The 22,639-nt window shown below is 42.6% G+C and overlaps 2 protein-coding genes across 3 annotated transcripts in view; one reads left to right on the top strand and one right to left on the bottom strand.

The window, feature by feature from the left end:
- llph (LLP homolog, long-term synaptic facilitation factor) overlaps window positions 1-22,639 on the bottom strand; it is a 152,723-nt gene that overhangs the window by 32,926 nt on the left and 97,158 nt on the right. The gene's annotated exons all lie outside the window — the stretch shown is intronic.
- On the top strand, window positions 6,677-21,790 carry LOC308079909 (G1/S-specific cyclin-D2-like). 2 transcript variants are annotated; one of them, XM_080421539.1, is made up of 6 exons: window positions 6,677-7,097; window positions 8,832-9,047; window positions 12,658-12,817; window positions 14,814-14,962; window positions 18,115-18,240; window positions 21,202-21,790. In XM_080421539.1, the coding sequence occupies exons 1-6, from the start codon at window positions 6,900-6,902 to the stop codon at window positions 21,307-21,309; spliced, it is 957 nt and encodes a 318-aa protein (XP_080277665.1). In that variant the 5' UTR covers window positions 6,677-6,899; the 3' UTR covers window positions 21,310-21,790. The 2 variants fall into 2 exon arrangements, with proteins under 2 accessions (XP_080277665.1, XP_080277666.1); XM_080421540.1 differs by having other exon boundaries at window positions 6,678-7,097; window positions 18,115-21,790.

Here is a 22,639-nt window from a genome sequence, read left to right as displayed (position 1 = left end):
ACTGTAGTCAGCCAAGATTCCTAGAATGGTTTCAATTTCAATACAATGACATTTTGTGGAGCCAGAAAAAGCAATTACCTCAGGGAGACACTACATTTATGTAGCTTTATTGAATTATCGGTTCACAGTAATAAAACACAGTAAAAAAAGAGTGTTAATGTAAAATAAATAAAAACCCAAGGGTTGTACCCTTATGTGTTCAACCCTCCCAGTCCATTTGGGTACACTTTTCATACTCACAGAGTTTAGTTAAACGAACACAACTTTTTTACTGTATTTGCCATGGCTACAGGTCATGGATGGTCACTCTTTAATTGTAGTAGCTACACAGGGGCTGTTTATTGAGGCGGGTTCCAAGTTCCATGCCAATGACAGGACATTTTCCATCCTTCTGGTTGAATGGATAGGGCTTCTGTTGACGGGGACGGGGGGGGGGGGGCGGGACCTGCGGTCCCTGAGGGACCAGCCGCTCTTGAGCCTTCCCTCTGAATTGAATCAAGCAATGAGACCAATAAGGTGAATTAAGAGTAGAGCTGAGTCAGCCTCACAGAGGCCTCTTTATGCTGCTCGTTGAAGCTGAGGAGGCCCAGTGGTGTGCATGCATCACACACAGGAAAGCTGCAGGCAGCTCCCAGACAGACTGGGGCCCCTGGCAAGTCTGCCTCTGAATCCTCCCCTGCTCGCCGTTTATAAGGAGCGTATGGCACTGCTTGAGCCGCGTTCAAAGCACTTTCCTTCACATGGCGAGGGCCCCCGTTTCCTCTTCTCTCTCAGGAGGGAAATGTAAAGTGTGCTGCAGAGGAAATGTTGCAAAGACCGGGGGAAGTCGAGAGACGAAGAAAGCAATGTTATTTGTGGACCGGCGAGGCCCCGTCGCCTTAAAATAAACGTACAGAAAATGACTTACTGGAAACTGCTCTGCTCTCTCCTGCTGATTAATGCCTTTTTTTCGTTCTTTTCTATAGGCACAGTGTGCTTATGAGAAAGGGATAGAGAGAAAAAGAGGGAGAAAGGGAGCGAGACTCAGCTTTGGTTTGATACCAAGGTCACCGTGTGGCCAGCTGCAAGGCCCCTCCATCTACCCCTAGGGGTCCGTCTTCCTATTGGACATCCTGTCCCTGATGAATTGTCACTCGTCTCATTTAAGACTTCACAGAGAAGAAGCCATGGCCATGGCCAGGGACACGCCCTCTCCACAGCCTCGCCAGCCAATCGGGTCCCTCCAGCTGTCCGGCATCCTTCCCCACTCAGAAAGCCACAGCTGCTACAGGAGCGCCTCCACCGGAATTTGGTGTTTGGGTCCTTTCCTTCCCTAATCTCTGACCGCACACACTCACTCACTTGTGACAGGCAGACGCTGCCTCTTGGCCCAGGCCCAGAGTCCCTCTGTCCTCCACCGCCTTGAAGCCTGATTCATACTTTGTCGTATGATGGTGTCGCAAATAGAAAATAGCGATCTACAAGCTCACAACGTGCCATCTGCGCAGTGTTAGGCAAATGAAGGAAGGAAAGCTAAGGTATAGGGAAACTTCAGAGCCGACTGCTGGGGCAGAACAAGTGGCCCCCCGGTGTCAACATACAGTACACATACAGTTAAATTAACCACCAGAGATCATATTTTTCATCAGAGTGCACTCTTTTCGACACGTGAGAAGGATGAGTTTGTCCTCTGTTCAACAGAGAGGATGTGACCTCACCCACTAAAAATCCAACCTATGTCTCTCACAGCTCATGACTTAATCCAGGCTTCCCCTTTCCCCCCCCCCCCACACACACACACACACACACACACACACACACACACACACACACACACACACATCACTCATTACACTCCTCCCCTCTTCCCTTCCCTCACCATTAATTTGTCTGGGTCTTCTCTCCTTTTTCTCACTCCTAAGCATTCAAGAAGAGAATGGGGCAAAATGTTCTCTGAAGCTCTGCTAGGAGTGAGTGATGCAAGCTCCCGAACGACTTGTATACCGACCTGGGGAGGAGGGGAGGGGGGGATGGGGGATGGGGTGGGAGGCAGGGGGGTACTGAGCCATTGACCCAGGCCCAAGATACAGAGAAGAAACGCACTTGTGTTCCAGACCCAGACTAAAGACCAGGCCCGGATGTCTCTATCTGTCCCTTCATTGTCTCTTCAAATGTTGGCATTTGGGTTTGAATGATGGCTTTCACTTTAGCCAAAACATTCCAATGGCACAGTGTGGGGAAACACCCTCGTTTTCCTGTGCCGATTCGATGACTTTCCATTTGTTTTCCGATCTAGCTCTGCAGTTTTGCTGCAATTTAACTGTTTGCACCGCAGTACTCTCATGATTACATTCCAAGATGCAATGGCAGGGGTTACTGTAGTATAAAGTCATAGACATGCAAACAGCAAATAATACACTAAACTAAATGAACAAAAGGCAAATATCTGCACCCTGGTGTATTGCAGCTAATGCTACATTTATCTTGCACTCTTTCTTATTATGCTTGTAAGGAGTTGGGATTGCTCAAGTGGAATGTTTACTGTCCATGTATTCCATAATCCCTTAAGACTGGTTAACCCTAATGTCACTTCTAAACTTCAGTGCTATTTTTGTCGTGTTGGTAACCCAATAATTCATTATCAAATTATCAGATGATCGACAACAAGACTCTGAGGGGACATGTGAGAGAATTTTCTCTGTCTGACCATCTACATGTGTAGCCATATTCTCTTGAAAAACACCTTCTTTCCCCACTTCTGCTTAGCCACAGTGTGGTGAAGTGGCACTGACAGGCTAGCTTTGATGTGTGACACTCTTGATAGAGGCCTGCTCCGCGACGCTGATAGCATGACAAGAATAGCATGTGAAAGGGCAAGAACCACCCATGATCTATGTATGTAGCCTACATTTCATGTTTGGGAATGGACATCTCGCCTCCTTCCACACTGTAAAAATCCTGAGTGTACATTTTACCCCGGAGTGTAAAAAACGTACTCTTGCGGGTGAATTTTTAACACTCTGAGTTAAACTGACACTCTGGGTTTCGCAGGGCAATAGGGTGTAATCAGTTGATGTGAAAGCATACAGTATGCTGCAATGTGACACACAGAGGCCACTTTATCTGCTCTGCTGGCTGAAGCACACCGGCTATCACTCAGCACTGGGAGGAGTGTTCACCACTGTTCACACCACAGCATTCCAGCCATAGCATCCTCTTCTACTGTCAGTAAAACCCAAACAGGCAGGCCTGACTCACAGCACATGGGGCAACCTGTAATCAAGTCTGGCCTTGAAAGTGGCATGTCAAAGTAAATCCTGTGTATATATCCCCGGAGAGCCCCCCCCCCCCCACCCTCATGAACTGATTTACCTGCTCTTGTGCAGGAAACACATAAGTCGATTTTTAAGCTTCACACTAAACCCTTTTCTCTTTCTTGTCTCGTCGCTGTGTGTCTGTTCTCTATTTCCCGACCTGTGGCCCCGTAGTGTGCAGGCTGCCCATCTCAGGGCCCCTGTGCTCTGGTGGGTTCAGTGGACTGGTATGCGGCAGGAATCTTTGGATCAAGGTGATTTCACGCTCCTCCACGTTTTCCCAGGGCTTTGGGCGCTTTCTGTTACCTCTGTGCGACTCGGAGTGTGTGATAGTGGCTGACATGTGTTATCATTGGACACATGCACAAACAGCAGCGACAGGGCAAGGCAGCTTTATCTAGCTCACACCTCTGTTTCCCTCAAGTGTCAGACTTTGCCTGTCTGGTATGGCAGGATCCTTTGGTCACAGAGAGACAAGAGACCCTCTCTGGACGCCAACATTGGGGCCAGGGTTTTATAAACGTCTCTGTATGGGGGTCAATGGGAGAGCCCACTGACATGAAAACTGAAATGAAAGCATTCAAACATCCCCCCACTTAGAAGTAGAACTAATAAGGCTAACCTTGACATTCCCTTGGAGACAGTTCTCACTCTCACTTCACAATCTGCTAACAGAACAACTCTGCAGCACTTTTATTTACATTTTTCTCAATGAAACTGCACCTTTCATTCAGCTGTTTGGCCAGTCTTTGTGAAAAGGGAAGTTTGTGTAGCTGTTCCACTGAGAAGTCATTTAGATCCACGTGTAACGGTGTGAGATTGTGTTCTAAGCATGCAGCTTTACAGAAAGTTTAATTCTGATAACCAAAACATTTCAGAACAATGATATCCAATGTCCTTATCTTCTTATGTATTTTTATGTATTTATTGAGGAAGTTAGCTCAAGGAGTGGCACGGAGAACCAAGGAAGTGAACTCTGGCCTGCAGAGGCCCAGTGTGATTGGTAGGTTATAATCGACAGCCTCATGGCTCACTGTTCCAGGATAATCATACTATAGATTAGCTCTTTACTTGGGAGGAAAATGTAACACACACTCACAGACATCCTAGGCAGATCGCAAAGTATTCCCTCTTGACTTGCGTGTCGATGCTTATGGACGATGGTGGAATGCCAGAAGACATCCTTTATGGAAAACCATCCTCCACACCTACAGCATCTTGTGAGGATGTCTGCAAATACCATGCCAAGTCCTGTGGCTTCATGCCCAACTGTGATCTGGGAAAGGAATGAAGAAATTAAATGCTGAGTGCCACACAGTAATATCTGGAGTGTTCATTTCCAGACTGTTTATGGGTAAATGTTTACACTTTACACTGCACATGTGCAGTACGCTTACCGTATAGAGTAGCCTAATGCACCTACAATCATTAGTTCTTCACACATTCACCTCCTATGCACCTGTATAACACTAAAGCAAATGTATTGCATGTGCAGGCTTCCTAAAGTTAGTAACGCCAATGAGAAGGTGAAGCTGTAATTGAAATGTCATTGAATGAAGAGCATGCAGTGTTGCATTTAGCTTCAGTTGATCAAATAATATTGTAAAGCAGATAGCGGGTGCTATGGGGACACACTGGGACACCCTCCTCAAGGACCCCTGGAGGTCCCCAGAGTCTGGGGACCTCCAGGGGTCCTTGAGGAGGGTGTCCCAGTGTGTCCCATAGCTAAAGGATTAATAGTGTTTATTCTGTTTAACCTATAGGCCTACATCTTTCAATCCAGATTCTGGAGTTTTTCAGAAATCTCCTCAGGTCTAAATGGAGAAACCAAATGAACATTAAGAGTGATGAACACTGGGTTTTTAACAGTGCAAATTGGGGTCCCTGCAGATATCAAAATCGTATCTGGGGGTCCGAGCCGAGGCCTAAAGCATCTCAAACCGGGGGCCCTTCAAATTGTAAAGGTTGAGACTCTCTGGTTTATTCATAATAACAACTAAAAAAGCTCATGCAGACACTCTTCCAGTTGTGCATTTGCTTGCATCATCAGCGCATGTGTGCGGGGCCAGCTGGGGTGGAGATAAAGTACAAAGGGCTGCTTCTTAGCCAGTGGTGTAAAGTAACAAGTATATTTACTTAAGTACAATTTTGAGGTATTTTTTACTTTACTGGAGTATTTCCAATTTTCAGTACTTTTACTTCTACTCCACTACATCTCAGAGGCAAATATTATACTTTTACTCCACTACAATTATTTGAAAACTTTAGACACTAGTTTTTGATTATTATTACAAAACATACATTACTCACTTCAGCCCTATACATTCCGGCCATTTGAAAATAGCCGATCTACAAGCACACAATTATGCAGGCATTGTGAGCTTGTAGATCTGCTATTTTCAAAAGATTTTTATACATATGAAAACTTGTGAATTGGGACATTATGCATAATGAGTACCAGTACTTTCTACTTTTGGTACGTTAAGTACATTTTGATACCAGTACTTTTTTACTTTCACTCAAGTATATTTTGAATTCCGGACTTTTACTTGTAATAGAGTATTTCTACATTGCAGTATTGATACTTTTACTTAAGTAAAAAATTTGAGTACTTTTTCCACCACTGTTCGTAGCTCACTGAGGTGGCATTCATCCAGTTTCGCTCTTCTCCACACAGCGAGCGGATAACTACATAATATGTCAGTGTTGCTGTCGCCGAATGTTCAAACTTAACACTAAAGCCAACTGTTGGGGCAGAATATGCCTGCGTCACATCCAGCGTCGGTACACGCTTCAAACAAGGTTGCCATGTCCGCTTATTATAAGCGACTTTGGGCTTATTTTTCTGTTAAGTCGCTTGTAAATAATATTGGTAGTTTGCGGGCTTGTTTCTGATTGATTGATTGAAGCACTTTATTTAGAAAGAAATAGAAACAGTACATGGATGCAAAATTTACAATAATAGGTCCTCTAAACTGGATCGCTCATAAAAGCACTAAAGGACCCACAATCTGAAAATATTTTATACCAGGGACCCCATACAAGATTTGTGTTGTTAAAATGTTTCAAAAATGTTCCAAAGCTAGGCTACGTCTTTTATTTTTCTCCTCACGAGCTTGCCTTTGTAGATCGGCTATTTTTTGTTGTTATCTACTCGCTTCTTTTGGGCTTGTTGTTTTCATAGACCTGATTGCTTATTTCTCTCGTAGAATCTGGCAACGCTAGATTCAAAGTAGGGGACTCCCTCTTTCTTTGGTGTTTCGCCCAGGTGGGCGTGGTTATATGCCTAAACCTAACCCTAACAAAACCACGCCCACCCGATCGAAACACCCAAGAAAAAGTGGAGCCCTGGTCCCACGAGAGGAAAGCAAGCAGCACGTTGCAGTCAGACTGTCTATGGTTGCTGACGACTAGAGGAAGAGGCTGAAAGCGAGAGGCTGGAACAACCCTGCAGATCTCCTCATGTAATGCTGCGTTCCAGCAGCCACCTCTCCTCCCCGTGCACACTGTTGTCCCCATGATCCTGGCGACATCGTTGTCGTGTTAACTTATTTTGTACTTCATTATTTGTCGCTGAGGAGAAGATCAAGCAAGAGAACCACCACCATGGAACTGCTTTGCTTCGAGTCGGACACAGCAGTTAGGAGAGGCCAGCCCGACCCCAACATCTACTATGACGAGAGAGTGTTGCAAAGTTTACTAACAATCGAGGACAGGTTCTTACCGCAGTGCTCCTACTTCCAGTGTGTCCAGAAGGACATCGAGCCTTTTATGAGACGAATGGTTGCGGGGTGGATGCAAGAGGTTTGTTGTTGGCCATTTTAATGCACTGATCACGTTGAATGCCTAATAACTGCAATGGAATTGGACCAGGGACTGTTTTGGGACATTTTTGCATGTTAAACCAGTGGTTCTCAAACTTTTTCCATGTGAAGGACCCCCAAATTGATGTATTTGGCCGCGGACCCCCTCCCCCCATCTGAAAACACTTTGTAGCAGGGACCCCCCACACACACACACACACACACACACACACACACACACACAAGATTTGTGTTAAAATGTTTCAAAAAATATTCCAACAGGCAGATCTACAAGCTCACAATTGCATCGCAATGCGTTGTAATCTTGTAGATCGGCTATTGTCATATATAGCCAAGACAATGTATATATAGCCAAGACAATGTATATACAGGGCTCAAGTGGTTAAACTGAAATGAATTAACTTTGCTGGGAACCCCCTGGTAGTTGATACCCCACCGGACCCCACTTTGAGAACCTGTGTTAAACCATACACATAATGTTGGGGGTCTAAATGGGCATTACGTTGTTTTAGTGCAATGAAGTTTAGTGCAAAACTGTCACAACTTGTGTTTTAACCATTGAATGAAAATGACTCACCCAAAGGCGTGGGAGCGTCGGAAATTCCACCATGGTGAACATACTGAGCTTCAAAGTCGAATACCAAAACGCTCGCCCCAAAACACAGTCGCCCCGGGGCAAATCCGGCGACCTCGGAACGGTCGCCACCTGGTATTCCTAAACGTAACCTCGGTGAACTATGACTAATACCTAACCTTATTCCTAAACGTAAAACTATGCCTAAAGCTAACCTTATTCCATAAACGTAACCTCAATAAACTATGCCTAAAAGCCTAACCTTATTCCTAAACGTGACCTCAGTAAAACGGTGCCACAACCTAACTGTATTCCTAAACGTAACCTCAGTAAAACTATGCCTAACCCTGAACTTATTTCTAACGTTATCCTCAGTAAAACAAATTTCAAGAATACAAGAACTGGGAGCGAGTGGTCCGCGAAAGAAAATGGGGGAGAGCGTGTTTTGGGGCGAGTTTTCCGGTTTATTAGGCCTATTTACATTATAGATTTAAGCTAGACATCTGGGGGGATTTGTTGAACTGGTTTACTTGTATGATAGAAGTGGGGTTGATGTTAATTTACGTCAAATAATGATGCATATTCTACGTTCCCAATAATTATAGTGAATTTCTGAAAACGCGAGCCTCCTAACAGCATGCCATGCAAAACCACTTTCATTTTTGAGCAGATAAACATTAAATGTTATCCGACAGTCTTTGAAACTGTTGGAAACAGTTCTTGAATAACACGTTGACATTTTGCACGCAATTCCCGACTTTTAGATAATGTATTTATAATTATAATCATTTTTTGAAAAAGATGGTGCAGGCGAGGTGAATAGCGTGGGTGTAAGAGGCCAATGGCACCACTTCCTATTACACACCGGCTGATGAGTTTTGTTTTGCGCCGTGTCTTACTTTGCCTTTTTGACCAAAGAAATTTCGAATAATTGTGATGTGATTCAAACTTTGATTTAACAATATACAACTTGACTAGGTAGGCTATGCACAGGGCTAAGACCATCAGCCGCATGTTAAACCTGTCCTTTGCTTTAAGGCCTAATCTAAGGCAAGTTTTGAGGTTAGTTTTGCCAAGGTTGGCCTATGCAATAATAGTGCAATGATTTATTTTTCTCTGTCTCTCTCCCTGTTTTGATAGGTGTGCGAAGAGGAGAAGAGTGAAGAGGACGTCTTTCCTTTGGCCATTAATTATTTGGACAGATTTTTAGCTGTGATGCCCACCAGAAAGTGTTATTTACAACTTCTGGCAGCAGTCTGCATGTTCCTTGCCTTCAAATTAAAGGAGAGTCGGCCACTATCAGCAGAAAAGCTATGCTTGTACACAGACAACTCCATCACACCACAGGAATTGCTGGTAAGAAGTATACAGGCTTATGTTTCAATGGCCATATTAATGATGGCGTAAATTGCAGTATCACTCCTATACATTATTTGATAATAACTGAATTGGTTAACCGGAAGTGTCCCATTTTCGCTAATAAGTTAAACTGCATACAATTCAGGCAACATCCCTTCTTTGAACAGAACTAAAATGACTTATGTGAACTGAAGTGGCCTGTTATGCCATCTAGTGGCAATTATGATTATGTCATCATAATATAATATATGATTTTGTCAGCTCGCTAAAGTTGTCCTTGTCAGTAACTGCTAGTTGTTTTGGAGAAAAGGGACTAGTTTTATCGGACCATTATGTCATTATCTCTGTCTTCTCCTATCTGATCCTACATGGATTACACAATAATGGTTTGTATTTATGCATTTCTTGCACAGCGAGACAATGAGATTGTATTCATCAGACCTAATGGCTCCTGAGGAACCATACATCCTCTCCTCTTAACTCCAGCTTTTTTGGGGGGAGGGGGAAATGGTGTTCAGTCTGTTTGATGCTATACATCGTAATGTTTTAGATTCCAGGATGTCCTCACAGGATGCATATAGTCGCTGGGAAGACACAGTGGTAGTTCCTCTCAAATAACCATCGCTGCCGGTGTTACAGCTGGAACGCAAGGGTTCCGGGTGGTGGGGGCAGCTAGCCAGGAAGCGAGCCCAGCAACTCGGTCCTCCACCCTACTCGTCTTTTAGTTTTAAGATTCTCCACAGGGGCTAGCAGAGGTTAAATGTTAGCATATGTGTGGTAGGTGAGGTAAGTAGGAAGCCCATAATGAATGGCTCAGAGTCACATGGGTTCACTGTGTGTGAACATCACCTCGTTCTGTGTCCTGGACTGCCCCGTAGGAGAGGCGGGTATGGGGGGATGTCCCTCCCAGTCCTGGGTTTTGGGTGTTTTTGGCTGACACGTCTCCAAAAAGAGGAAACCAATGAGAAGTTGAATTAGTCACTGTTTCCGTATCACTGTGAGAAGGGGAGAAAAAAACTGACACCTTCACCCTAACCAGAACCCTCTTCTACTAATGTTATACAATGAATTCATTAACTACTTGAATCCCACCTTCAATATTCTGGGGGGAACAACAAAATAGCCGATCTACAAGCTCACAACGCGTCACAAAAAGAGACAACTCGGGTTCGCTTCACTTAGTCTAGAGCATGGGTCACTAAGTAAGTTTGGCCTCAGGCTAATTTCTTTCTAAGGCATTAGATGATAGGCCAGAACACATTCAAAAGTATTCTGATATTGCTATAAAAGTGAATAAATAAAGATTTGTGTGTTATAACTGTATACTGATAGAACTGCGTGTGTAATCAAATTTTACAGAAATATTTGGGGTAATCATTTTGTGAAGGCTACATCCTCGGCCTTCACAAAAGTTAATTAAAAAGTAAAAAAAAAAAAGAACATCTGGACACATACAGACATACTCCCTTTTGAACAGAGATAAACAAGCTCCTTCATAGAATAGGAGCTCAAGGTCTCTTAGATATGGAGAGAAACTATATGAAATGCATGCCTGTTATTCACTCTCAACATGGATGAAAGCATTCTTCAGTTGGGGGTCCATTCTCTATTTGGACATTATAGTCCAGTGCTTCTCAAACTTTTAAATACCCATTTTGGTATGCAAATTTAGGTCATAGAGACCCCCATAACTTAGAGAGTGTACAAATCCATTTGATTCCATTCGTACACTCGTCGTTTGCCGGGCCAGATATCACTGGCGGGCCAATTTAGGCCCACTGGCTGTTGCCTGTTGCCTAACACTAGTCTAGAGGGTTTAAGTGGATAAGGTGTTTGAACACAATCATAGGATATTTGGGCTTTTTAACTGCATCGTTAGTGTTTGTTGGGACAGGATTTTAAACTGGTGGTTTTGAATAACAAACAAAACTACAGAAGATCTTTTTTGAACATGATGTAAACAACCATTTTAAGGTACTCGATCATCTCCTTAAGGTGCACATCAAGATAGTATGGTCTAGTAGATCTGGTCTTAACTTTTAACAGTTGCATTTGCAAGTACATGATGATGTGTTTATATATATATATACATACACACACACACACACACACACACACTCTCTAAATGGGTCTGGCATAGTTCAAACCCAGTCATCTGTTAGAAGGCAAGGTCCATGCTAATCACGAGTAATATAGTGATACTTTGGTTGTCTGTCTTTATAATGATGAGGAACTGATGTATTAGACACTGTGCCAGAATGTTTCATAAATGTCAATGGGGATCATATCTGGTGATTGAGAAACCCCTAGCACATGGCTAACATCAATGCCATGCTCTTCATACCATTAGGCGGGAACTCATGCCTTGGAGCGAGACGCCACTTCATCAAAAGAGAAATGCAGAAAGAGATTATGATCTCATCCAGAAATGTTCTGTTCAGTTATGATTAGAATGTATCTAGCCCTCTTACAGACTGATCTCATGTCAAGAAATCCATTGCAACCCTGGCCTGCATACCAGGGCAGGGAAGTGCATTGATTTTCTGATACAACAAATGAGTTGATAATGCTACAAGTTAGAATAATAGTTAAAATTGTATATATTTAAACATTATCCCACTGTAGCTGTGGTAATGTCCCAAATCAACTACCGTAAATTTCGGACTATAAGCCGCGACCTTTTTCCCATTTTTCGACCCTGCGGCTTATATAACGGTGCGGCTTATCTATGGATTTTTACAGCTAATGGCCACTAGGGGACCTCCTAAATCTATGGATTTTACACCCGCGGCTTATAGTTCAGTGCGGCTTATATATGTACAAATCATTCAATTTAGCTGCTGCGGCTTATATTCAGGTGCGGCTTATAGTGCGGAAATTACGGTATACACAATCTGTGCCTGATTTAAAAATGTAATTCTGGTTATTACGATGGGATATGGCAAAGGCATGCCATTTGCCTTATCCTTTCTATTGAGTGCATTCACTGGAGGAAGAACATATTTTAAACCATGTGGTAGTGTGCCACGTCAGGTGTTGATAGTACATGGTTAAAGGATGCTAAGATGAACACATCAGGGATGCATTACTTATGATTTATGGGGTTAGTGTTAGAAACACTAAATAACTTGCAGTACTATTTCCTCCAGGGTTTCGGGGCTTATTTGCAAAACTGGCTCCCCACAGCTACTTAGGTTGGTGCAAAAGCCATTTTAGCTGGTTGAGGCTTGTGACAGGAAGTAAGTGGCTAGCTGTCTGTTTGGCAGAGACTCTAAGCAGCTCATCACATGCCGGCAGTATGAGGACAAAGGATGAGAGGAATGAGAAAGGCATGCAGATAATGAGAGACAGCGAGGAGAGATAAAGAGGGAGAAATGTTACTCTTATTACAGAGTCATTTCCTCTGAAAATGGGGTTGGACTGTGAACTTTAATGGTGAATGCATGGCATCATGTCATTTCACCCTCTGATTTAGTACATATCACAAACCAATAGAGTTAGCTCTATACTGACTGACCATTATAGCCTACTTAATACACAAGATGTTTCTGTTAATACTTGAGTGTTTTTCCATTAAATTGCCTTCTTCTCTGTCCTTGTCTTGCAGGAATGGGAGTTGGTGGTGCTGGGGAAATTGAAGTGGAACATGGCCTCAGTCATTCCTAATGACTTTGTGGAGCACATCATTCGCAGACTTCCCCTGCCCAAAGACAAGCTGGATGTGGTCCGCAAGCACACACATACATTCATTGCCCTCTGTGCCACAGGTAAAACAGCCATGTATCATTTCACATATTTTATTTTCTTCTACTTTCGTACTCGCTCACGCGCTTGCTCTTTTACTTGCTTTTGTTCCCACATTCACCACACACATTTTCCCACTGAGTCATCTGTGATGATAACGCTGCTGACCTCTTCCTTTTCTGAACAAGGTCTTCTGGCTGGGCTTACCCCATCCTCTTTGCGGGTCTCAGTCTCCACACTGGAGCCTATCTTTTAGTGTGGATTGTCTTAGCTATGGAACGGCTGCTAAAAGCTGTGTTTTAGAGCTTACAGTAGGCGGTGTACAGCAGTTGCTCAGGGGGTAGAGCGGTTGCAGGGGGAATCGGAAAGGTTCCCCCTGTTTGTTCCTCCCAAGTATCGTGTCAAGGTGTTCTTGAACTACGCACTAACTGACTGTTAAACAGCCGTCTACTGCTCCTAATAGTTAGGATCGGTTAAACGCAGAGGTATGTGCAAATGTACTTAGCCAATGAAACATTTGCTTTGCCCAGTGGACATAGCAGGAGCCCTCATTCCAAAGAGCCTGGGAGAATTGTTGCAGTGCAGTGTTTAGATTAGCCACCCACTCAGATGACACACACACACGCACACACACACCCATGCACAAGCAGTGCACTATGACTCAGGTGCAGCTGATTTTCAGGGCTGCTCTCTCTGTATTGTTTGTTGACCGAGAAGCTAGCAGGTTTAAATAGTCAGGGCAGCGGGCCAGCAATCTTCCTTCCTTCCTTCCTTCACTGCCTTTGTGTGCATTTCTAAAACAAACTATTTTGGCTCTGCAGCACAAATTCAGATGTCCCCTGCATCTTGTGGCTCCCCTTTGCCTGGTATTTAAATTCCATTAACATGTTTTTATATCCTAGATTCCCTAGAAAGTGTATATAGCGCACCGCCACCTAGACTCACAAGACAAAATTTTGGTTGATGAATGCGTTTAGGGCTTGTGTCACTTTAGTCTTATTTTATTTATTTATTTATTTATTTGGGTGTGTTTCAGTGGTCGCCTCCGCTATTCATAAGCAGCTGGTTATACCCCAGCACAAAACAGCCGCAGGGAGAGAAAAAAAAGCAAGGCCTGCTGTGGTTGTGCTGTAACGTAAATGTTTGGAGTTTTATATGGAGTCGAGATGTTATTCTTACGATAGAGCTCCTCCTATGGACAGCTGGGCCTTGGAGGAGAGGATAAGCATAGTGTGGCGGGCTACTCTCCAGGAGCTAGCCAGAGCTATCGGTCATATCCTCTTTGAAGGTAGGAGTTAGCCAAGGGGACAGGCCTGTTCTGACTATTGTTATTCACTGGGTTGGCTTGTGTAGGGCCTTGGGGATTGCAGTAATCCAGCACTTACTAAAAGTGTGCCTGTGTTGTGGAACCAGTATTAGTATTGGGTATATAGTGGATCCAGATAGTTTGTATATTTGACTGGGCCTTCGTACACAGTGTCTACAATATACAGTATGGTGCTATTCAGAGACACTAACTAGGTGAATTGACATCATCAGCTTACATCATACACCCCCTACCACCCAGTATGATGTAAGAGCAAAACGGCTGCCATGTGAATGTGGTCAATCGCTTCCTTTTCCTCTTCCATCCAAGCCTGTTGTCACTTAAATCTCTGAGCCGGGACGGGGGACCAGAGGGAGTCTGAGTAGGAGGATGCATGCTCTGTTTTTCTAATCACAGCTGAGGCTCTTGGTTAAGGAAACCACACAGGTTCCACACCGGCGTGGTTGTGTCGAAACTCAAAAGTCTGTGGGAAAGTCAGGTTCAGCTGGGATGCATTTTGGAGATGATTCAGATGCTTTGCACTCATCATCCGTTCCTCTTTCTCCCCTTGGGCTGAGTGAAACTGCACTATGCTATGTCACACAGATCGAAATGGTGATAATCATCTTGCACTATTGCCTCGAATTATTACCATGACAGTGATTGACATGTGATAAACTAAAGTATTTCTGTTGGTTCTCCCTCCCCACCAGATTTCCGCTTCGCCATGAACCCACCTTCCATGATTGCCACCGGCAGTGTGGGAGCGGCGGTCTGCGGCCTGCATTTGGACAACACCGACCAGACGTTGAGTCGAGACAACCTGACAGACCTGCTGGCTAAGATCACCAACACAGAGGTGGTGAGTAACCATAGGGAGTGTGGAAATATAACATCTGTTGATATAGTTGCTACTTATCAGTGTTGATTATTACATACACAGCAGTACTTTACCAATGGTATTCATAACATCTCAGGTTAGGAGCATAGAGAACTTTCTAGTAAACACTGTTGATGGCTGCCATTGTCGCAGATTGAAGCTATTTACTTTTCATAGAGGGAGAGAGAGAGAGAGGGAGCCTGTGGCTCTTGGCTGGGGAGCATGACTGCTTGCTATAAAGAGCAACAGCAGAGGGAATGTCTTCTTAGAACCCTGGGCCCACATTCTTGTGGTAGGACACAGGCAGTTCCTTCAAATTTCTCCCACTTTAGCTGTGTGCCCCTCCTGGTAGAGGAATATGTTCCTAATGCATTGAAGCCAAGGGCCATCTTTCCAGGGGAAAGGCCAGTGGAGAGATAAACAAAGCTCTCCAAAAAATTTTTCACACCTACATACTGCACACTCCTTCAGGTTGACCAATGTACAGTAAGTGTAAAATGTGTGTAGAAAAATCTTCCATCATGCATTGTATATAGTAAATTTGTTATCATGGAAATGCTCAAGATACAACTGTAGTTGCATTACTACACAACCTGATGGAGGAAGGGACTGATGCAAGCCCAGAAGTCTATAAAGGCCATAGCCAGTCAGAGGAACAACAACACTCCCCCCCCATTGGCTTGTGGTTATTATGTTGCCATGGCATCATGGGCCCCGCAACCCAGCCGTCACAACAGGCTCTCCGACTGCGGCCCATCAGGTTCTAATTATCCGTACATTTCAAAGGAATGTTGGCCTCTTTGCGAGCCCCGGTACATTCTTTAAGGTCCCGCTGTCGGCTTGCTAAGGCAGACCTCCCACATCTCTTCCAGATCGGCAGGGAGAAAGAGGAGGAGGACATGGAAAAAGAGGGTTCCCTTTAGGGCTGCAACACATTATTTTGATAATTGAGTATTGATGATCGTTAAAACAATGAATAATTAATATTAATAGCACTTAAATTTCACTCACTTTTTTAACTCATTAGCTGTAAACGAAAAACATCTACTGATGGACAAACTTGGACACATCATCAGTGTTGTTTCCTGGAGTCACTGGGTGTTTCGGATCCTGCAACAGACACCCTCCACCAGGCGACCCGACCGAGGCTGATCAGACCCCGGCCTGTGTCCAAGTGGCATGCTACTGCCCCCACTGTCTCTTGAGGGGAGTAAGAGACGGTGCTAATTAGGGGGTAAGGGTTTAGGGTGGCAGGTGAGATGTTAGCAGCAAGTGTTGGCGACAGTAGGAGGCTCTAGGCACTGTGGGTTGACTCCGGGCCTGGCTCCTCCTTCGTCTGACCAGAAGTGGGCATTCTTCTGTGCGTTGCGTCTTCATCATTGCTGCTAGGCAAGAACATTTAATTCTGCCTTTTTTAAACCATCCTTGCAGGTTTTATCGCAGTCTGTAGCTTTTGGGTTCTTCCTCACGGAAGAAGTGGTTTGGACTGCCAACCCACTCCACCCGGGGTTGCCGTCTCTCCGGCCGCCCTCTGTCTCTCCAGATATCACCACACTCTTCGTGGTCGTCACCCAGTCTGTTCCTCATACTAGCTCAATTTGCTAATTGCTCACCTAGCCAACATAACTCACCATGCACCAGCACTGCTGGGCAGTAACGCATTACTTAGTAATATTGTATATTGTGTAATATTATTACTTTACCCAGTAACGAGTAGTGTAATATTATTACTTTACCCAGTAACGAGTAGTGTAACTTATTACAGCTGCCAAAACAGTAATATTATTACATATCACTGATTCAAGTAACGCTGCAAAACTTTGTTGTCTGTTGTCAGGCAGCTGCAGATCCGTGGAGCAGCGCATTTAAACGGCAGAGTAGAAGGTTGTCACATACGCAAAAAGAACAGATTTACAATCAACACTGATGGTACAGAATGTTAGCTTGTAGATCGGTTCTTTTTAAGCATGCGCTATTGCGCAAAGTTATAATATACTTGCAGGTCTGGGGTCTGGCGCAGATCAGTGTTCCTCCGTATGTGTCTCAAAACCTTAGCCATGTACACATGCATACTTTCAACATTTGGAAGTATTGTCATTATTTTAAGTTTGTATCAGTCAAAGAGCCATTGTAAACTTTGTGCGGGCAGCATAGGCTAATCGCTTTGAACCGCGGCTTGTGAAGTATTCAACTGACTTTTTACAACCAAATTTATACATGGTCGCACACCGGAAATAGCCGATCTACAAGTTAACAACACGTCGCGGATGCAACACTTTTGAGCTTGTAGATCGGCTATCTTCAATGTGTTCTGCTGTTTGGTTGATTTTTGACTCCTCCTGTAAGGATATTTATTTCTTTCAATATGGAACTATAAAAAGAAAAACAGTGAAAATAAAAGTAATATAGTTATAATATGCAATATAATATATTACTCTTAATACAAAGTAATAATTAATATAATATTACCTTTTAAAGGAGTTTTTCTAAGTAATATTGTTCCCAGTCTTTACTATAAACCTCTTGGGTACATACTATAGTTTATTGTCAACATTATCCAATAATGTTGAGTAATTGTTTACTCACAATGGGTGTAGGGTAACTGCAGTCACTCGAAACATCCTGTACTACTGTCCAATATTCTGTTTTACACCCTAACTATGAGGGCCAGGGTGCAGTAGATCAGAGCCATTTCCATAAGGCCCCCTGCATGGGACAATTTGCTCTGTATGACCTAAAACCAAGGGATGGTGAATGGGAATCTGTTGCCTCAAGTCTGCAAAGCATTTCTCTAACAAGAGCTCTGGTACTGACCTCCATATTAGATCTATCAGGAATGTTTCCCCCCCCACCTCCCCCGTGTTAGAGAGGATTCTTGTGCCCACCAAGTGACTAGGTGCACCGTGTCATTGGTATTGGGAGTGTGCTGGTACCCATTGTTCTGCTCATTACACAGACGGGACCACCTACCTTAAGACTCATAATTCCCTGCTGGTATGCCATGCATGTGACCAAAGCCGTACAGTTTTGTGTGCAAATGTCCAGAGTGTATGCACCAGATCATTTATTAATCTGTACATGTGGAGCGACACGCTTGTATGTTTGTATAATAACCTTTGACCCTTTTGTTCTAGGATTGCCTGAGGGAGTGCCAGGAGCAAATCGAGCACGTGCTGGCCAGCACTCTGCGGGAGGACCAACAGCAGAGGCAGGAGAGCAGTGTCCGAGCAGGCAACAAAGCAATGGAGCAGCAAGACCAGGCAAGCACCCCTACAGATGTACGCGACGTGAACCTATGAACTCGCCCTGCCAATCGCCCTGATGAACAAAGAGCTTGCGGCAGCAACGTGGCGTAAACATCAAGCCATGAGCTGCCATTAAAGATGTCAAGTCAACCTATAAGCTCCAGTGATTCAGCAATTACATAGTGTTGGCTCCCACAATGGACGGTGTAACAGTCTTTGAGCTTGCTGAAACAGCAACTGATAACTTTTTGAAATGACAGTGAAGATAGGTTTAGTTTTTCTCCCTTTTCCCCTTTAGTACTGAGTGGTCATAATTTGACCTGTTGTATGGGCCACATATAATCACACAGCCTATTTAAAACAGTACATTTTTGAAAACTTGATAGTTCCTTAGGTTGCCAGAATGGAAACCTAAATATATTTTCTTACTTGAAAAGAAAATGCATTATTATATGATATATACATATTTCTTTTCATAACATTAGCATAACAAGAAATAAATGTATCATAAATAATGTATTATTAGTTATTATTACAGTTAAGATAGTTGCATTTATCTTGAATAAGCATTTATCATTTTCACAGTTTCTTCTCAACTGTGATTTGTATTCAGTTTCCAATGTACAGGAAACATGTCTAGTAGTTGTGTGTGTCTGTGTGCACGTGTGCGTGCGTATAAATTATGTGCTGATTATACATGGCATTTAAACCAAGCTGTTGTCCAATAGGGGGAGTGCTAGATACAGTAGTGACTCCTGCTATTTAGTGTATTGTGCACCTCTTAGCACTGCTTGCTATTTATGCTCATCTGTGCTGGCCAGAAGTGGGCTGGGCCCACTCAAGAGAGGGATGGGGGGGGGGGGGGGGGTGCTTAATATCATCAAGATCAGCATTGCTTATTGAGGTCTTGATTTCACTGCCATGTCAACAAGTCAACAGGCCAATATTCACCTTATTTTATTTGCATTTGACCCCTAGACTCTTAATAACGATTGTTCCTTGTTCTCAGTGTAGCTCCTATACTGTATGTTAATTAGAAAGAGATTGGGTGTATACAGTAGTTTAACTGTACTGATTGGGTGACAGTTTGTCGTGCTAAGTAGTGTTGCAGGTTTGGCCATGGTTGGACGGTAGAGAGATGAACGGGAAGCAGGTTTAACCACAGGAACCCTAGAGTCCCTTTAGTGGGCATTATGAACATCCGGCGAACATTCCATGATGATAGCAGATCTACAAGCTTGTGAGCTTTTAGATCTTCTATCGTCACTATTGACGTACAACAAAGCATATAGAGATAAGTGGTTAAATGTTTGTGAGAGATATCGGGAGGTTCGAGAAGGAACGTATACAGAAAGTGTAAGAAAATGGGAGATGTCTAGTGCTGAATGATTAACAGACAGTTGAGCGGAGCGTTATCTTAATCTATTTAGTTATTCAAATGCCGCACGTTACTTGAGCAGCACACCATAACAAGTTCCCTGGTGTCTGCCATTGTCTGATGATACCTTCTGATGAAGAGGGTCTAGTACACAGTTTGGGTGCACGGTAGTGATGCAAGGGTCGGCCCGTAACCCGCGGGTCAAGTCAGACAAGAGACAATTTCACTTTTTTAGCGGGGCGGGTCAATTTATTCACAAATAAGCGGGTCCCCCCCCAAGATTAGCATCGCTAGTGCACAGAGTTTAACCCATCATTTTCTCCGGTATCAATCTAACCATTGATTAGAAGAAAACTAAATTAAGTGGTTGTTTGCGGGGAAGGGGCTCGGATCAATCTAAATGCACTTTTAAAACACTCCTTAAGAATAGAAAGGGGATGGTAGTTGAGGAGATTCAGGTGGGGTATTAGGGTTATGTTTTGTTTTTCTCTTAAGTTATTATTTTTTTCTGTGGGCTGGATTCCCAATTGGGGTGATGCACATTGTATTGAAAGCTATCCCACGACAGGTTAGATGTGGTTTTCCATTTTATAGTTGTGTTGAACTATGGAACCAAATCAGTTGCAATGCAAACCTACGAAAGCCAAGTCACGTATAGACTTAAGGCTAATTTATATTTCGTCATACGACCGTGGCGCTTGACAAAAATGACAAATTTGTAATGTTTTTTTTTGTTGTATTTTTAGGGTCATTTTTGTAAAAAGAAAAAAAAAACGCTTGTTTAAAGCGTTGTGTGAAGAAGTATAAATTAAGCTTTATTTTTTATAACATTCATTCATTTAACCTTACTTGAATTTTTGGTTTGCCTAATTCATAGCCAAACTTTGCGATGGTTCTTTGAAAGAATTGCATATTGTGTTGCATCTGTGTCCTAAATATTACTTTCTTGTACGTGTTTTGCTTGTTTATGTAAGATGTTCTCCAAACTGAGTTAAAAAACTAAAAGAAAAAAAATGCCTCAAGATTCCATTATCTTTAAAGTCATGGCCAGGGGTTGATATGAAAATTTCTCTTCACTATATAACCAAATTTTCCATGAGAGGATATACTATGTTTGACATTTATGACAGAAATTTACTTTATTTTATTATTTTCTCGCATGTTTAGTGGTGCAAAAAGCCAAAAACATTTTGTATAAGAAAAAAACACACCTGCTTTAAACATTAACATTGTTGATGCTTTTAAAGTTTTATTTTTGTGAACAATTTGAAAGCTATAATTCCAAAGTGTTTATATTATAGACATCTTCCTCTTGCTGCTATTAAGCTTTTCTTTTTCTAGTCTTACACAAAGATGACATTGCCTTATTGTGATTCACTTGAGTGTGCTGCTATATTATGACATTTTGAAAATGTAACGTTCTCCTTGCTTTTCTGCCTTATGCGTACTGGAGGGCAAGTAACAAGAGGTTTTGTCTGGGACTGGAAGCACTTGTGTTTGCAGACCTTTTTGAATAGCATGTTTATTCTCTTCTTGTCTATGTTATATTCCTATTATCTGATATTCTTGCTGCTTCCTGTGTTGTTTGTGTACCTCAGGTTCATTGGACAGAAAGAGCGAGATTCCATCTTGCCATTACCTCATCACAATTGGGCAGTTTTTGTTTTGTTTTTTGTTTTCTTCTGGGAGCGGGGGTCATCTCTTGACTCTGAATTTGTTGGGACGGGTTATGTTTTTTCCTGGATGAGAGGCATGATGCACCTCCTTTGAATCAAACAGATTCAAGTGATCACTCATTAGTGACTATCCTACAAAATTGTTTTTCATGTCTCATCTGGTGCTAAATCAGAGACGGGCTATACAGTGTATATCGTTTGTATTTCAAAGACAGAAAACATCTATATTATTGGTTTTCTTTTCCTACTTAGAATTTGCCATTTTTAAGAGTAGTGCATTGGATTAAGTGAAACATTGATCCATTTTAGTCTACGTTTTAGTCACCAGAAGTAAATTGTTAATGAATTGTTCATGCGTTCATTATTGTTCATGTTCATGTGTCAAGCGAGGATGTGGGACTGCCAGTTTTTTTAATGCCACACTCCCTTTTCTACCACCACAATACAATCACATAATGTACCTCAGACATGTCTGATCCACAATAACTGTTCAATAAATTGGCTAAAGATCTTTGTGTGGCATTTTCCTTCTCTACAGTAAAGGGACATTGTAGAAATGTTTTGACTCCATACTATGTGTACTTGTGTCCCATAATTTCTGATTTTTGCTTTTTAATTTGATAGCAGGCGACTGTTCTTGTTTCAACTGTCTCATGCATCTATAAAAGTTCAGTTGGATTGTGTGCCCTAACCCCACAACTTTAATCTCTGGAAACACCCCATTGCATAGGTTTGTGATCCAGTACACCAGGGCCCTATTCCTCGAAAGGTGAATTGGAGCTAAAGCCTGGCCTTAACCCCCTATCCTGGCTTAATTTAGCCAGGATTAGGGCTGAATCGGTTCCATGAAAGCTGAATTATCTTGAAGATTAGTTTAGCCAGTTCACCCTGGTTAAGTTTAGCCATGACCCGATTCCACGAAAGAGAATTGAAGCAAGCCTACCTTAGTTACCATGGCAATTTAGCTGTGAAGTTAGCCTGGTCAGGAGCAGGCTAACAGCCAAGCTTACTTAATCCAGTGTCTTTGTTCTTCAAGTTTTTCCACAGTTAATTCAACACATGTGTTTGTATATGGACTCATTTGAATGACCCTGCATTCAAATAAAATGAAATCAATACAATAAGATATAATCAATGTAATTATATTACTGAAATAGTGTGTGACCATGAATCATAATTGTTTCACAATGACTCATGTGATATGTCATTGTCACTCTGTTAACACTATAGTTCATATTGTTGTTAGATGTTTGATAATATATTACTTTTTTTTTAAAAATATGATAAAACATTTATTTATATATATATATATATATATATATATATATATAATAGAAAAAATGTATATATATATATATAT

This window comes from Gymnoscopelus braueri, assembly GCF_963280865.1.
Source record: "Gymnoscopelus braueri genome assembly, chromosome: 23".
NCBI classification, from domain to species: Eukaryota; Metazoa; Chordata; class Actinopteri; order Myctophiformes; family Myctophidae; genus Gymnoscopelus; species Gymnoscopelus braueri.
The sequence above is the reverse complement of the archived record's forward strand: the minus strand, read 5'-3'. Positions and strand labels throughout refer to the sequence as shown.

Bases quoted from the DNA above. Each gene is read 5' to 3' on its own strand.
- LOC308079909 (XM_080421539.1), top strand. From the start codon at position 6,900: ATGGAACTGCTTTGCTTCGAGTCGGACACAGCAGTTAGGAGAGGCCAG. The intron at 9,048-12,657 runs GTAAGAAGTATA...CTTGTCTTGCAG, and splicing joins TCACACCACAGGAATTGCTG to GAATGGGAGTTGGTGGTGCT. The intron at 18,241-21,201 runs GCAAGCACCCCT...TGTGTACCTCAG, and splicing joins CAATGGAGCAGCAAGACCAG to GTTCATTGGACAGAAAGAGC.